At 39.5% G+C, this 16,893-nt stretch overlaps 2 protein-coding genes across 4 annotated transcripts; both read left to right on the top strand.

The window, feature by feature from the left end:
• Positions 1-28: 28 nt before the first annotated feature.
• On the top strand, positions 29-9,551 carry LOC116171708 (venom carboxylesterase-6-like). Of its 3 annotated transcripts, none has more exons than XM_031488683.1 (10): positions 29-2,580; positions 2,634-2,771; positions 2,976-3,117; positions 7,846-8,016; positions 8,061-8,257; positions 8,307-8,475; positions 8,533-8,714; positions 8,760-8,916; positions 8,966-9,092; positions 9,140-9,551. In XM_031488683.1, exons 1-10 carry the CDS (start codon positions 2,398-2,400, stop codon positions 9,288-9,290), a joined length of 1,617 nt encoding a protein of 538 aa, XP_031344543.1. In that variant the 5' UTR covers positions 29-2,397; the 3' UTR covers positions 9,291-9,551. The 3 variants fall into 3 exon arrangements, with proteins under 3 accessions (XP_031344543.1, XP_031344544.1, XP_031344542.1); XM_031488684.1 differs by having other exon boundaries at positions 7,822-8,016; positions 8,343-8,475; XM_031488682.1 differs by having other exon boundaries at positions 7,822-8,016.
• A 354-nt stretch (positions 9,552-9,905) lies between these two features.
• LOC116171709 (venom carboxylesterase-6-like) lies at positions 9,906-13,475 on the top strand. The gene is made up of 10 exons (XM_031488685.1): positions 9,906-10,522; positions 10,572-10,712; positions 10,884-11,025; positions 11,888-12,082; positions 12,130-12,326; positions 12,376-12,544; positions 12,592-12,773; positions 12,819-12,975; positions 13,025-13,151; positions 13,205-13,475. Exons 1-10 carry the CDS (start codon positions 10,340-10,342, stop codon positions 13,347-13,349), a joined length of 1,638 nt encoding a protein of 545 aa, XP_031344545.1. The 5' UTR covers positions 9,906-10,339; the 3' UTR covers positions 13,350-13,475.
• Positions 13,476-16,893: the final 3,418 nt, after the last annotated feature.

Here is a 16,893-nt window from a genome sequence, read left to right as displayed (position 1 = left end):
GAATATTTTTGTGTAACGCATGGGGCGAGTTCCTTGGCGTACATTTTTTGGAAAAAAGTTACGGGTGGGTATACTAGTGAGGAAAAGAAAGAGATGTATTTTGCTTGGAGCGAAAATACGGAGAAGAATTTTCCAGTGGCGAAATCCTCAGCGGGTGAATCGTTAGGGTACTAATTTTTCAGTAGCGGGTATACTATTCTAGGGTGCATGTTCCGGGGAGGAAACATTATGAGAGCGAAATGTTAGGAGAGGTAATTTATTTGGACGTCTCATTTATCCAAATTCGTTAAAACGAATCAACCACTACGAATTTTAATATTCTCGCGAAACCGGAAGCGAACACATGATACTTATTTCAAGGGCTTGAAATGGGGTGGAGCTAAGTTCTGTTTGGAGAAACTTCTTACTGAACAAGTCGTCCGGCGGGGGCGAGTATTCTGGGGGAAAATGTTCGACGCACGCATGAGATCGATTTATTTCTGCGTACATATTTGGGCCGGTTACATATGCACTATACAGGCTGTTCACGTAAACCGTACGAATAGATATCCGGCTTAGTTGCAGGCGGAATTTAGAGGCGACGGGAAAGGTTACAACTTAAGAATGTTTCCTTTAATTATACTTTTTTAAGGGCACCTTCTGGAGAGGTACATTCAATGGAGAAAATTTACATCTATCCGATTCAGTAAAAATCGTTAAAACAACTTTTAAGTAAAGTTTGGAATGGAGTGCATAGCACCATACATTTTCCAATGTAACAAATCCCCGCCGAATTGCAACGGAGGAGGAAAGGTCTAGTAAGGGAATATACTGAAGAGAGACTTCCAGTGGCGAATCTTCCAGAGGCAAATATTCCGGGAGCGAATTTTCCGCGAGAAAGTTTTGAAGGGACGTGTATACGGCGGTGATAAATTATCCAGGGGCGAAAAATGTGAGACAGAAAACATTCGGGGGCGAAATAATGCGGGAGTGATAAATAAGCTCTTGGCGAACTTTTAAAAGCGAATCCATAACTGCGAATTCAACTTTTGTTGCGAATACCAAAGGAGAACTTACGAGCTGAGTACATAGCACTTATTCCAAGGGTTCTCGGTGTAATGAAGCAATTTTGTACGCAAATATTGCCCGAAGAAACGTTTCGATAAGCAAGTAGGCCGGCGGAGAAGAAAATCCCGGGGGAAAAGTTTCTAGGCGCACATTTCCGAATAAATCTTATAAATGCAAGAGAATTTCAAACGCGAATTTCCTCCTTTGCGATCAAAAGATTTTTTTCTATGTGCATTTTTCTTTGGAGAAAAAATTTGAGATAATTCTTCCTGGCGGGTACGTACCTTTAGGCTGCAAATTCTCCAGGGACAGCTATATCAGTGACGAATTGTGTAGGAGCAAATGCGCCAAGGAGCGAAAAGTGTAGGGCAAACCCTTTAGAGAAAGGCCAGTTTTCTTTCAGCCAAACTTTTGAAAGTAAACCCACCATTACAAATTACAATCTTTTTGTGAAAGCAGAAGAGTGATCTAGAATTGAGTATACCAGGAATGAATACCCAGAAACGAATATTTCAGTTTTTAGAAAAAAGTAGGTTTTTTTTTATATGAGTCAACTATCTACATCATATAGCGCTATAGATTTGATTCAATACAGTATTACCTTGTAACTTGTTACTATAGCTTTAGTATCTATTTATTTTTCGTATGGGAGGCACTCGCGGGTTACAGACATTTTAAGATCGCATCACCAGCCGTCTTTGTGACCTAACGATAGTCGTTTTAAGACTATGCCAAGACCGCCAGATTTATATGCTCTCCTAAGTATAGTAGTCAGTAGCATGTTCTGTAGCACTAATAACTGGCAAGTGATGGGATTCGAACCCACCCGCTAAACCGACTACTATATTTTATTTACAACAGTAAGAGTAACTATTTTGCATTCATCTGAAATCAGCTGCAGAAATTGTTACGAACCACTCGAAATCTTACCTAGTGGTATTGTCCTGTTCGTATTAGAATAGAATGTAAGGCAAAATCTGCCTACAATTGTCTTCAAGCAATAATTACCATATTTTTCCCTGGAAATTATTATGTAATGAATAAGATTTCATTTCGTATTAGACGTTTTTGTAAAAAATCGAAGGCCCCAAGTTAAAAAAATGTTCGGGCAAAACAAATTTTTTCGTACAAAGCTCGTTACCGTAACCACAACGGCCACTTTCAGATCGATTAATAGATTTAAATTATAAAATCAATTTTTAATCAACATCCTATAACGTGAATACTTCCGGACTATAATAATTGTGTTAATTCGTTAGAAATTCGGAGCCACGTTAATCCTGTTTTCGTGACACTTACTCCTAACATAATTTTCATTAGTGTTTGTGCAATTTGTCTCGAAGCTACAATATGATAAATTACGAGTTATATTTTTGGGTGTACCTAACTGCTGTAGTAGTTGCAATGAATCCCAAAGTTAAAATTGACACAGGGGTATTAGAGGGAAAATACATAAATGGGATAACACGTACATTTTCCTCATTCACAAAAATTCCATACGCCGAGCCACCCTTAAATCAATTGAGATTTGCAGTAAGTACCTACCCAGGTAGTTTGTAATATTGATTGTAGAATTTCGTAAAAAGTCGCCTCGACCCGCACTTCCATGGAAAGGGATCCTGAATGCGAAACTCGAACCGCCTATGTGCCCGCAAATGTTACCATACAAGCATTCTCTCCCTATGGGTGAAGATTGCCTATACTTAAACGTCTATACACCCAAAGTATATACTGTTAACTGACGTTCAATAATTTTATTTAGCTGTGGTTTCTCTTTCTCACGGAAAGCAACTCAAAAGCACGTACTTGCACACAAAAATGCTCAGTATGTTAAAAAGCGAATCATTAGCACAGGCGATCTGACCATCAGAAAGATTATTGAACGCCACTTACTTTCCAAGTAACAATATTTGAAAAATATTTTACAGGTAGAAAGGAACGACACCAATAATATACCAGTAATGATATTCTTTCACGGTGGGAGCTTTAATTTTGGTTTCGGAACCCTGCTTAAACCACACGCATTTTTGGAGGCGGATATTGTATTGGTCACCGTTAATTACAGGCTAGGTTTGTAACTTATTTTACCATGTCTAAATGTTTGCCACTAGGAGTTCCTTTTACTTTAAAAAAAATTTACGAGTAATAGCCCAACCCTAATTTTTTTCAAACAAGAGGTGTTCTATTACGATATGCGACTATAGTGAGTAATCTAATTTCGCGTGTTAGCTAAATTAATTTAATGGAACTCCAGTTAAATACCATCTTCTCACAATCCGCACCGCAGCCACGCACAATCTACATCTTCTTGGAATCGAATGTGTAGACTTCAACACCATGATGTTGAATTAATAATGTCTTTCACCTTGTTTTGTAACATTCGTATTCATGCAATGATAATATTAGTGCGGGGGTTATAGGTTTCAACCATGCATTTTGTGATAACTTTATGAAACTTTCAGAGGATGTTCTAGACACCCTAAGGTTCAATTTCAGCTATGCCGCCACCCCCGCAACCCCGGACGGCACTTGCTAGAGCGGATTTCTTAAGTGCAAGGTAGTATTTCAATACCTGCCCATAACATGAGTCAAAAATATATATCCGGGGTTTGTTTTGTGCTTTCTTACATCTAGGAAGGTTGAAGGGAATTGTCAAATACCCAGGGAGAATTTATGTAGGGTATTTTACGCGGTTTACCTATTTTTAAGGCGCTTTTAACAGTGCGGGCAGTAAAATCGTGACGGAGACCTCTTTTGGCTGCTCTATTGAATAGGTATTATATAGTTAACTATGCTCTAAACTCTAAAGTATAACTTTACAATGCTGAAAGGAAAGTTAACGATAACTACGGCACTAAAATTATTGAACCCTATTTTGAGAACACTCGCCTCCGCAGTCGCACAATTCTGTGCAGGGCATGTGGGACTTGGTACAGCTGCATCTTTGTGTGCAACCTTTCTTAAGAGAGGCGGTAAGTAGGCGAATAGATGAATTTACAATTGAATCCATATTCAACAAACAAACTTAATCTACATACATTCGCAGGACATGTATGGGGACATTGCCTCCTGGCGCAACAGCAACTTCCGGATCTATGTAATTGGGGTTGGAGAAACTCGAGTGAAGATCAAGAATGGGTGCCTGTCTGGACTTTAAAACCTCCAGTTCTAGAAGCTTTTGTAATCTTAGTAAAATGCGGATGTAAGAAAGGTTGCACACAAAGATGCGTTTTGTCAAGTCCGATGTGACCTGCACCGAATTGCGCGACCGCGGAGGCGAGTGTTCTCTAGATAGGGCTCAATAATTTTAGTGCCGTAGTTATCGTTTACTTTCCTTTCAGCATTGTAAAGTCTCAATAAATACTTTAGAGCATAGTTAACTATATAATATTCAATAGAGCAGCCAAAAGAGGTCTCCGTCACGATTTTACTGTCCGCACTAGAGAATGCAATACCGGGATTGCGGGATCCCGAAATACCGGGATCCCGCAGCATTTTTGCGAGATTAATCCCGCTTATAAATGGAGTGGGATCCCGCGGGATTTGCGGGACTGAGGAATTTGTCGACCAAGGGGCGACTATGTTTACTTTGTTACTGAAACTGATAACGGCGAATTATTTTTTAAATAATTGTTAAACTTTTTTCGTTAAAAATGTACTTTGAGGTACTTTAGAAGACTTTTGTGCTTTACAGGTAAGGTTTTTTTGAGTTCTAAGTTAGACCGAATGTACTTTTTTGTTAAATATTGTGATAATTAGCGATTTATTTTAATACAGAAGTTAACCGCACAGAATTGCTTATTTGCCAATTTATTTAAAGTTTTGCGAGATCCCGCAAATTCCGGGATCCCGCGGGATTAACGGCTAACAATCCCGCAAATACCGGGATTGAGATTTTGCTGCGGGATTGCATTCCCTACTAGAAATCAATTTCGAAAGAAAATTCAAAGGGCTGTAACTTTTGAACTAGTAGCCCAATCTTGGAACTGTTTGAAATTATGGATTCTACAGGCCTATTTTGGCTCTTAACCCCTGCACTATATCTGGAGCTACTGGATTTCATCTTATTCATGCAATCCCTTCAATTAACGTTTCCTTTTGTTTAGGTTTGGTTAGGAGTTTTTATTGTCTAGCTCCCACGATGTTTTGGCGATATTTCTAGATCGCGTTATTACGTATTTGTTGTAATTTAATTTGGCATTTTCTACTGCATTGTTGTACCTAATATTTAGGACAACATTTCCTGCTACACAGTTCTGATAGCAATTTTAAAAATTCTGTAACGAGTGGTTTTATTTCGCGCCAAATTTCATTAAAAAATTCGAAATTTCTTGTCATGATAGTGCAGGTCGCCCTGTATATTTCATTATTTGTTCCGGTTAGAAATTTTGTGTTTGGGCATTTCGGTTCGCTCAAGACTATGGTCCGATAGATTTAATTTCGCTCAGATTTAATTTCGTCGTGGGAAGAGTGCAAAGTTGATTGACGTCATCATGAGTAATGCGAGTTTTTGTCGTTCGTTTATCACCCAAGGCGCCGTCTAGACCAAGAATAGGAGCGGATATAGCACCGAGCCATCAAGAGATAAGGGGTTTTCGTTTCGTCAGCAGAAAACCGTGAGATCAGCTTATTCAGCAGTTCCTGGAGGTTGACGACGAAGTTAGAGTGAGTTAAGTCTTCTTTATCTAAACCAATGGGAGAATTTCTAGCGGGAGCCATTTATGTTTTATGGTAATTTGGGTGTGGTTTTCTCATTTCAATTCTGAAGAAGGGGATCGTTTTTGGAGAGACTCGCGGTTAGTCCGTCAAGGGGTCAACACGTACCTTGAGTGATCGTTTTGGAGAGACTCGCGGTTAGTACGTCAAGGGGTCAACACGTACCTTGAGTGATCGTTTTTTGGGGGTACCTAGCTGTTTGAGCCACCGGTTTATTTCGGTTGCTCGCAGTTGCGTGCTTTTTGCACCCGCTTCGAAGTGTTATTTTCTTTTCGCGTTGATTTTTTGGAGACGAAGACCCAGGTTCCGATCAGGTGATATTTAGGCGAACCTTTTGAGCTTCACCCCAGTTTACTTTGGATGCAGTGAATCGCGTTATGATACGTTGTGATTTCTCGAGGATATATAATTCAAAGTGCTGCCCTAGTCATCAAGGCGCCGATATTCGGGATCCGCCCCAGGTGGAATTTTCTACTAGTGCCGTACGGTCATTTGTCGAAGGAGCGCTGCGTTTTGGAGAGATATTTGCCCCAAGAAGAGCTGGTGAAATAATACGTCGAACCACCCAAGAACAAATCGCGGTTTACCGTCGGATAGTGATCATAAAAATTTGTGTTCTGCCGTGCCGCTAACTCAAAAATCCGTCTCCCACAGGCGAATCAAAGTCAATAAACTCTAAGAGCCGGTGGAAGGAAAATAGTAGGGGTCACTGTTTAAATTAAATACACCTGCTGTGTAGAAACTTTGGCAACTAACCGTCTCCCACTCGCCATGCGAAGGATTTCCTGGACTAAGCTTCAGTTCAAACACTAAACTTTGCTTTCGTTCCGAGGAAGGATAGGCACCGTGGATTTTGTTTCCGTGTGTTAACTTCAAGCCACCCCCTAGGAAGTCACAGAGACCTAAGTGTCAGGTTTCATCACATCCACCCTGTACCAGAGGAAAGAGCAGTTCACAAGATCGGCTGTACAAATGTTGTAAAGGTTAGTCTAATTAAATTTGTAACGTTCTGTAAAATTCCACTTTTTGGTAATGAAGCTATAGTAAAAAATTTTGATTTGATTGTTTATGAAAGTCCAATGAACGATTACCAAAGAGTAGGATAAATTGTTGTGTTTATTTAAATAAGTCCCAGTAAAAAACGATTACCTGTTGTTGAAATTTTCAAACTGTAGAGGATGGCCACCCCTTGAGTAAATTAGTCTCACCTGGTAGGATTTTTTATTTAGTTTAGTTGTCATTGTTAAGCTATTGTTTTTACAAGGAGGAGAGAAGAACTGCTAGATCCCTGTAATTTGTTTGTATCTCTTTTAAATATATTATCTATTTGGTTTCAATGCGCCTATGTCTTTAACGAAGAACGAGGGGAAGGAAAGAGAGGAGTAGGAGTTGAGGCAGGAGACTGGTAGGCGGCAGGTTAAGGTTTGTTACGCAGTTTCAAAAGAGTTAAAAGCCCACCGATTTGAGTTAGCCGGAGCATTTATTTTTATCGATTGAGCGGCTTGAGAAGAAGACGGTTTGCCTTGCCGGGCGGAACCGATGGTAATTTTCAAGTCCAGAAGGAACCCCCGTAGCAATTCTATTCCTAAAAAAAATATAAGAAAATCGCTATTGTGGTCACTTTGTCCGCCCGTCTGTCCATGCCTGCTACGAAATCTTTGTCTTAAGGATTACTGTCCTATTTTCTCGCAATGGCGAGCCAATATTAACACATCTACCTCGTAAGTTACACTCTAACTAGGGAGTATACTCGACTCATTCAAATAAAAACTATTCACTGGCTTCCCAGGGAACGTCTTCGCAATGTCACATTGTCACATCACAATTTCACACAATTTTCATCGAAGAACATACTGTCGTCATCTTATATGTATACCACCCCTGGCTTTTGTTGTACATTTGTGCGCCCCCACTAATACTAACGTTCTCTATACTATGATGGCCTTGGGATCTTTTCGCGGTGGTAATTTACAGGCTATATTCTGTTCCATCTGCGTCTCTTGCTACATTGCAGCTCAGAATAATCATCATCACAGTGATCATACGTTCTGTTTGAAGGTGCGTTGGGTTTTCTCTCAACAGGAGATGAAGCATCACCGGGTAATTATGGCTTGAAAGATCAAAATCTATCCATCCAATGGGTAAAGAGGCACATTCACCATTTTGGAGGAAATCCGAGTAAAATAACAATATTTGGTCAATCAGTCGGTGGTGCTAGTACGCATTATCATATGCTCTCATCTCTGAGTAAAGGTAGAACTATCCACAAAGATTGTATATTATCTAGAACATTTTAGATTTAATTAACGGCGTTATATGCCAGAGCGGATTAGGCAACGCTAAATGGATGTTTGACACAAGGGACAAAGGGAAATACCTCTCTAAGAATTTGGGAAAACTTCTTAATTGCTCAACAGACTACAGTCACGTTATGGTTGAGTGCCTAAGACAAGTTTCTTCTGGGGATATTTTACTTACACAATCTAAGCTCTCAGTAAGTTTTTAAATTAAAGTTTATACCACCTACTATTATTTATATTAAGAAACCCAATATTACAAAGAGCTTACCAATATTTAAGCCGGTCATTGAACCAGACGTCAGGGGAGCATTCCTGACGCAACATCCTCTGGATATTATAAGAAGTGGAAACTTTGCCAAAGTGCCATTTATGGCTGGAATCACAGCTAACGACGGCTGTATATGTACTGTCGGTATGTCTATGACCTATATCTGGCAGAATCATTGAAATATTATGTTGCTATTGCTAGACCATTGTAAGGATAGTACCGCTATTACGGAATTTAATTATAATTTCGACGAAATAATCTCAAACGAAATCGGAATAGACCACCGCATGGACAAAAAGTACATTACAAAGGAGCTTAAACGATTCTACTTCAAAGACCAAGTGATTACGTGCAATGATAAAGGACGAGTCAATATATCAAATGTATGTTTGACGTACAGAAAAAATCCTTTAAAACGTGCTATTTAGATGTACACTGACGCACTTTTCCTCGCTCCAACCAACGAGGTATTGGAATTGTATTTAAAATACAACCACACATCTCTATACAACTATGACTTCGAGTACAAAAGTACTCTCTTAACCAGTACTAGCGCTGTTATTGGTGACGCTGTTCACGACTATGGTAAGATTTGTCCATTATTATTGCATCAAAGAATGACCATGTTTTTCAGGTGTATGCCACTCTGATGATATGAATTATTTTTCATGCGATCCCAATTCGTTAAAACATTACAGCTCCAATGATCGAGCCATGGTCGTTCGAATGGTAAATATGTGGACAAATTTCGCAATTTATGGGTAAAATCGTTATTCCTGCCTTACTCGTTCAAAACTCGTATCTTCAGGAATCCGACCCCGTTCGATGGAGCGTGGAAGACAGTAAAAACCAATGATTTGGAGTACTACGCCATTGAGGGTCCACAAGGAGGCAAAATGTCTAAAAGGCTACACAGCAAGCGTGCTGATTTTTGGAGGCATTTGCAAGTATATTTGTAAACATTTATGTTAGAATGAATTGTACTTAGCCAATTTAATAATACTAATATTTAGAGTGGGGCTGGGGTGTAAGCTTTCTTTGACGAAAATTTTGCTCGGTGGGCAGCGAAAATTTTTGTGGACGCATGGGGCGAGTTCCTTGGCGTACATTTTCCCATGTGTAGGTATCACAAAAATTTAAAACTTTTGAATTGAATACATGGCACCTATTCCAAACAATAGTTTTCTTAATCTCATTGCCTGTTTAAGTACAGATTTTCCTTGGGAAAAAGTTACGGGTGGGTATACTATAATGGGGAAAATAAAGAAATAAGTTTTCTTTAGAGCGGAAAAACGCAGAAGAATTTTCCTGTGGCGAAATTCTCTGCGGGTGAATCGTTTTGGTACTAATTTTTTAATAGCGGGTATACTAATTCTAGAGTGTATGTTCGGGAGAGGAAACATTGTGAGAGCGAAATGTTTTAATATTCTCGTGAAACCGGAAACCGGAAATCAACTGCAGGAATTGTTAGGAACCACTCGAAATTTAACTTAATGGAGTTGTTCTGTTCGTTTTAAAGTAGAATATATAATTTTATGAAAAAGATTTCATCTTGGACGTTTTTATAAAAAATCGTTGTCGCACATCCCAAGTTTAAAACTCGTGCCTTAAAAACCTAATCACAATCATCCCACTTGATTTTCTTAGAAAAAGGAGTTTAACGTTACACAAATCGAGTTTCAGAGTAGTAGAGCGGTACTTTGACAGACACCAAATTGTAAACTTTAAAATTTGGTGTGGAAATGTGTAAAATAAAAACCGTTACCACAACTGCTGATTGCTGTCGTTTTTCGATCAATTAAGTGGTTTGAATTATAAAAAGCCATTTCTAATCAACTTCCTACTGTGAAAACGTCCGGGCTCTAATTATTGTGTTAATTAGTTAAAAATTCGTGGTCACCTTAATCCTGATGACACTAATAAATCCGCGTCTTTTAGAATTAGCGGTGTTTTCGTGATAAGAACACTTACGCCTAACATAAATTTCATTAGTCTTCGGCACGACAATATGATAAATTACGGGTTGTACTTTTGGGTGTACACAACTGCTGTAGTAGTTGCAATGCATCCCAAAGTTAAAATTGACACAGGAGTGCTAGAGGGACAATACGTAAATGGGCTAACGCGTAAATTCGCCTCGTTCACAAAAATTCCATACGCCGAACCACCCTTAAATCAGTTGAGATTCGCAGTAAGTACCCAAGTAGCCTGTAACATTGATTTAAGAATTTCGTAAAAAGGTACCTCGACCGGTACTTCCATGGAAAGGGATCCTGAACGCGAAGCTCGAGCCGCCTATCTGCCCGCAAATGTTACCATACAAAAATTCTCCCCCTATCGGTGAAGAAGATTGCTTATACTTGAACGTCTATACACCAAAGGTAGGTATACTGTTAACTAACGTTCATTAATTTTTATCGTAGTATTAACCTTTGGTTTCTCTTTCTCGTGAAAAATCAGCAAAAAGCACGCATGTGCACAAAAAATGCAACGAAGATTATTGAACGCCACTTACTTTCCAATAGTAATGATAATTGTAGAATATTTTACAGGTAGAAAGGAACGACACCAATTATATACCAGTAATGATATTCTTTCACGGTGGGAGCTTTAGTTTTGGTTCCGGAACCCTGCTTAAACCACACGCACTTTTGGAGGCAGATATTGTATTGGTCACCGTCAATTACAGGCTAGGTTTGTAACTTATTTGACCATATATAAATATTTCCACTAGAATTTCGCTTGTTTCTCAATAGTCTTTCTGCTTCTATACCAGATACGGTACTTAATTGTCCAGACGCTTTAGACGGAAGTGGTGCTCTTCAACAACTCGATCATAAGATCATAAGATACCGGAAGCTTTTTTACAGCATCGCTGCCTCTGTGTCCGAGCTTTCGGTGCCACATATGAACGCACTCGGTGGGCTTGGTATGCCTTCATTGTACAGTTTCAACACAAACAAATTGATCAACAGGTTGGCAACCGAACCTTTCGCGTCAAAGTTCACAACGAAACCCTCACCATACTGCGTTCACACCTCCAGATGCAGTATGGAGTGTTATTGAAATACTTTTTCCTTTGCCATAAACCTGGTAGACTGATCAAACTGATGTACACCAAGTCATTTCGATAAAAGCGTTATCGCTGCATAGGCCAAGTAGTTTCAAAATAAGCATGTTTTTTTTTCGCCGATAAGAAAACACAGGTGTTTAATTTATTCGAGGACGCAGTGGATCGGAAAGGGAATTTGTTTTAAATAGAACAGACGGAAGTAAATCGTTGCCGGTTTGGTGGACGGTAATGGTGCTTCTGTTCTATTGTTGAAACGTGGCCGCTTATTGTTTTATTTGAGCGTATGGACACTATCGCTATCTTGGATGAATACTATCCCTGACTTTTGTTGTGTATTGTGGTGCCAGGCCGCCACCAAGACTAACGATTGATATACTATACACCTTGAGATTTCTTGATTTTGATAGGGACCTTTCATCTGTGTTTTTTGCTACATTCCTTATAAAAATATTCATTGCCACAGTGATAATGTTCTGATTGAAGGTGCGTTGGGTTTTCTCTCAACGGGAGATGAAGCATCACCAGGTAATTATGGCTTGAAAGATCAAAATCTATCCATCCAATGGGTAAAGAGGCACATCCGCCATTTTGGAGGTAATCCGAACAAAATAACAATATTTGGTGAATCGGCTGGTGGTGCTAGTGCGCATTATCATATGCTCTCACCTTTGAGTAAAGGTAAGACTATGCACAGAAACGAAATTATGGAACGTAGAACATTTCAGATTTAATTAACGGCGTTATAAGCCAGAGCGGATTGGCCAATGCTAGGTGGACCTTTGAAACACGGGATGAAGGGCAATGCCTCTCTAAAAAGCTGGCTAAACTTCTTAACTGCTCAACAGACTACAGTCACGGTATGGTGGACTGTCTAAGAAAAGTTTCTTCTCGAGATATTGTACTTATACAAGTTAAACTTCCAGTAAGTTTATAAGTTAAAGCCCATACCACCTACTATTATTTGTATTAAGTTACCCAACACTAGCAAGCATATGCCAATATTTAAACCAGTAATTGAAACAGACGTCAAGGGAGCATTCCTGACGCAACCTCCTTTGGAAATTATAAGAGGTGGAGACTTTGCCAAAGTGCCATTTCTGGTGGGAATCACGGCTAACGATGGGTGTGTCTGTACTGTGGGTATGTGTCAACATATCTGCGAAAATCATTGATGTTGCTATTGCTAGACCACTGTGAGGATCGTACGGCGATTGCGGAATTTAATCGTCATTTCGAGGAAATAATCGCAAACGAAATGGGAATAGACCACCGCATGGACAAAAACTACACTGCACAGGAGATTAAACGATTCTACTTCAAAAACCAATTAATTACGTGCAATGATAAAGGACGAGAAAATATATCAAATGTATGTTTGACGTATAGAAAAAATGCCTTAAAACGTGCTATTTAGATGTACACTGACGCACTTTTCCTCGCTCCAACCAACGAGGTATTGGAATTGTATTTAAAATACAACCACACATCTCTATACAACTATGATTTCGAGTACAAAAGTAGTACTTTACCCAGCACCAGCGCTATTATTGGTGATGCTCTTCGCGACTACGGTAACATATCTCCGTTATCATTGCATAAAACAATAACCGTGTTTTTCAGGTATATGCCACTCAGATGATATGAATTTTCTTTCAGGTGACCCTAATTCGTTAAAATATTACAGCTCCAAGGATCGAGCCGTAGTCGACCGAATGGTTAATATGTGGACAAATTTCGCAATTTATGGGTAAAACCTTTAGACCAATCATTATTCGTTCACAACGTTTCTCTTATTTTTAGTAACCCGACACCTTTCGATGGAGCGTGGAAGACAGTTAAAACCAATGATTTGGAGTACTACGCTATTAAGGGCCCACAAGGGGGTAAAATGTCTAAAAACCTATACAGCGACCGTGCTAATTTTTGGAGGAATTTGCAACTGTAGTCGTAGACATTTTGTTAGAATGTATTGTACTTAGCAAATTTAATACTAATATCCTTCCCTTGTGCACCGATCTAGAGAACTGAGTTGTGCAGGGTTTCTAGGTGATGTTACTTGGGAGAAAGTTTGATTGGGGGCGAATTGTGTGTCACTCTGAGAATCCTGTTCTTCCAAAATGTGAGTTGCCTTCTTCCTGAACCAAATCACCTGCAAGTGTGTAAAAAATTCCCTTGGAGCGCATTTTTTGAGGAGAATCCACCACTAAGAATTGTAATATTGTCGTGAAAGCGGTAGGGAACAAAATTTGGGGCACAGCGTACTTTAGTGCAGGTGATAACTTTATGAAACTTTCAGAGGATGTTCTAGACACCCTAAGGTTCAATTTCAGCTATGCCGCCACCCCCGCAACCCCTGACGGCACTTGCTATAGCGGGTTTCTTAAGCGCAAGGTAGCATTTCAATACCCGCCCATAAAATGGGTCAAAAATGTATGTCCAGGGTTTGTTTTGTATTTTCTTACATCTAGGAAGGTTGAAGGGAATTGTCAAATACCCAGGGAGAATTTATTTAGGGTATTTTACGTGGTTTGCTATTTTTAAGGCGATTTTAACAGTGCGGACTAGGGAATGCAATCCCGCAGCAAAATCTCAATCCCGGTATTTGCGGGATTGTTAGATGTTAATCCCGCGGGATCCCGGTATTTGCGGGATCTCGCAAAACTTTAAATAAATTGGCAAATAAGCAATTCTGTGCGGTTAACTTCTGTATTAAAATAAATCGCTAATTATCACAATATTTAACAAAAAAGTACCTTCGGCCTAACTTATAACTCAAAAAAACCTTACCTGTAAAGCACAAAAGTCTTCTAAAGTGCCTCAAAAGTCATAGTACATTTTTAACGAAAAAAGTTTAACAATTATTTAAAAAATAATTCGCCATTATCAGTTTCAGTAACAAAGTAAACAGAGTCGTCCCCTTGGTCGACAAATTCCTCAGTTCCGCAAATCCCGCGGGATCCCGCTCCATTTATGTGCGGGATTAATCTCGCAAAAATGCTGCGGGATCCCGGTATTTCGGGATCCCGCAATCCCGGTATTGCATTCTCTAGTGCGGACAAGTAAAATCGTGACGGAGACCTCTTTTGGCTGCTCTATTGAATATTATACTATGTATTTATTGTGACATTGCAATGCTGAAAGGAAAGTTAACAATATCTACGGCACTAAAATTATTGAGCCCTATCTTGAGAACACTCGCCTCCTCAGTCGCACAATTCGGTGCAGGTCACATCGGACTTGACAAAGTTGCATCTTTGTGTGCAACCTTTCTTACATCCACATTTTACTAAGATTACAAAAGCTTCTGGAACTGGAGGTTTTAAAGTCCAGACGGGATCCCATTCTTGATCTTTACTCGAGTTTCTCCAACCCCAATCACATGGATCCGGAAGTTGCTGTTGCGCCAGGAGGCAATGTCCCCATACATGTCCTGCGAATGTATGTAGATTAAGTTTGTTTGTTGAATATGGATTCAATTGTAAATTCATCTATTCGCCTACTTACCGCCTCTCTTAAGAAAGGTTGCACACAAAGATGCAGCTGTGCCAAGTCCGACATGCCCTGCACCGAATTGTGCGACTGCGGAGGCGAGTGTTCTCAAGATAGGGTTCAATAATTTTAGTGCCGTAGTTATCGTTAACTTTCCTTTCAGCATTGTAAAGTCTCAAGAAATACTTTAGAATTTAGAGCATAGTTAACTATATAATATTCAATAGAGCAGCCAAAAGAGGTCTCCGTCACGATTTTACTGCCCGCACTGTTAAAAGCGCCTTAAAAATAGGTAAACCACGTAAAATACCCGACATAAATTCTCCCTGGGTATTTGACAATTCCCTTCAACCTTCCTAGATGTAAGAAAGTACAAAACAAACCCTGGATATACATTTTTGACTCATTTTATGGGCGGGTATTGAAATGCTACCTTGCACTTAAGAAACCCGCTATAGCAAGTGCCGTTCGGGGTTGCGGGGGTGGCGGCATAGCTGAAATTGAACCTTAGGGTGTCTAGAACATCCTCTAAAAGTTTCATAAAGTTATCACAAAATGCAAGGTTGAAACCTATAACCCCCGCACTACTTATATGAAGGGTTTGAGATGGGTTGGAGCCTTTTGCACTTAAAGGTCTTTTACACGGGGATACCGTATGCGAGATACTATATCCCAGATACAGTCAGGGCGTAATTTTGGTAGGCAGCCCCGCACCGTCTTTAACTACTCCGCCGCTGGCGATAACTGATTATAAACAAATAGGTATGTGAATTTGTTTAACAATCAAGTTAGAAATAATCCGTCAGTCCATCCGGGCATGGATTTTAAGTCATACATCCATGATTTAGGCCCATAGATCTCAAAATTTATGCAATAATTCTCTTGGGAAAACAACCGAACTCATTTCCTGGATGCTGAAGAGGTAACTCGTTCATTTTCTCAATTTGAATAGATACTGTGATCTCCGTAGTGCCCGCGACTGTACATAACGGAGGATCGGAAATGGGTACCGGCAAAGGGAAAGTGATAGGTCCCGAGGAGACATTTCCATTTCGATTCTCCGAAATGGAAAAGTCGAAGAGGTACCAACAAAGAATAAGCCATAAATGTTCGAGCAGCAATTTGCGCAACTTAAGCTTGAATGATTTAAGGGATAGCAACTTAAGGTTTGCAGGAAGATTATTATAGACCTTTGTGATCCTATATGAAAACGATCTTTTGATCTTATGCTACGCCCATCACCCATATTCATTCATATAATAACTGAGGACGACAGGTGTCTTCATTGCACATGGCTTATCGGAACATAATTGGAAGAATCCACTCCGGCAGTACGTACGAAACGGTCTTTTATCACAAACTCCCGGACTACTTTATGTATGTACTAGATGGGGATAACATAAGATAGTCATGTACAAAGTTATGATGGTGGGCACAGTCGATGCTTCTAAAAAAATACTGAAAGTCTCCAAAATACACTTCGATGCACTATTATAAGAGATTAAAGTGAATGTTTTAACTCGAGGATGTAGTGGGTTCTTGGGATTATAAAGCACCTTAGTCTGCGCTACTTTTTGTACTCAATTATCCGTAATTTAACGTTGCAGAAATGATTATTCAGAAACCACTGAAGAAGCTAGCCATTTTGATACCTCAAACTTAAACTTATATTCCATTTAGTTCCTTATTATCCAACCCTCAATTTACTCTTAATCCCATGTACTAGAAATGTATGTGCAAAAAATAGTTCACAAGGTTAATGGAAACTTGGTGGTATTCCACTTGCGTGCTAACAGAAAAACACTACATTACTGCCAAACGCAGCTTATAATAAACGAGCGGAAAGAGTAATCCTAGATATTCGCAATTAACTAAATCTGACACCACTTGATATGTATACGAAATGAATTTTTTGATCAACTGCAATCGATTGGGAACGGATGTGGGTAACATGACCAGATTCTTACCAAAATATTTATTATTTTAGACGTTAGGCTCAT

Source organism: Photinus pyralis, unplaced genomic scaffold (genome assembly GCF_008802855.1).
Source record: "Photinus pyralis isolate 1611_PpyrPB1 unplaced genomic scaffold, Ppyr1.3 Ppyr1.4_LG5, whole genome shotgun sequence".
Taxonomy (NCBI): domain Eukaryota; kingdom Metazoa; phylum Arthropoda; class Insecta; order Coleoptera; family Lampyridae; genus Photinus; species Photinus pyralis.
Note: the sequence above shows the minus strand (reverse complement) of the source record. Positions and strands in the feature narration are given on the sequence as shown.

Coding starts and splice junctions, on each gene's coding strand:
- LOC116171708 (XM_031488682.1), top strand. CDS start 2,398: ATGATAAATTACGAGTTATATTTTTGGGTGTACCTAACTGCTGTAGTA. Junction 3,118..7,821: donor CACCGTTAATTACAGGCTAG/GTTTGTAACTTA, acceptor TTCTGTTTGAAG/GTGCGTTGGGTTTTCTCTCA. Junction 8,017..8,060: donor GCTCTCATCTCTGAGTAAAG/GTAGAACTATCC, acceptor AGAACATTTTAG/ATTTAATTAACGGCGTTATA.
- LOC116171709 (XM_031488685.1), top strand. CDS start 10,340: ATGATAAATTACGGGTTGTACTTTTGGGTGTACACAACTGCTGTAGTA. Junction 11,026..11,887: donor CACCGTCAATTACAGGCTAG/GTTTGTAACTTA, acceptor TTCTGATTGAAG/GTGCGTTGGGTTTTCTCTCA. Junction 13,152..13,204: donor ACAAATTTCGCAATTTATGG/GTAAAACCTTTA, acceptor TCTTATTTTTAG/TAACCCGACACCTTTCGATG.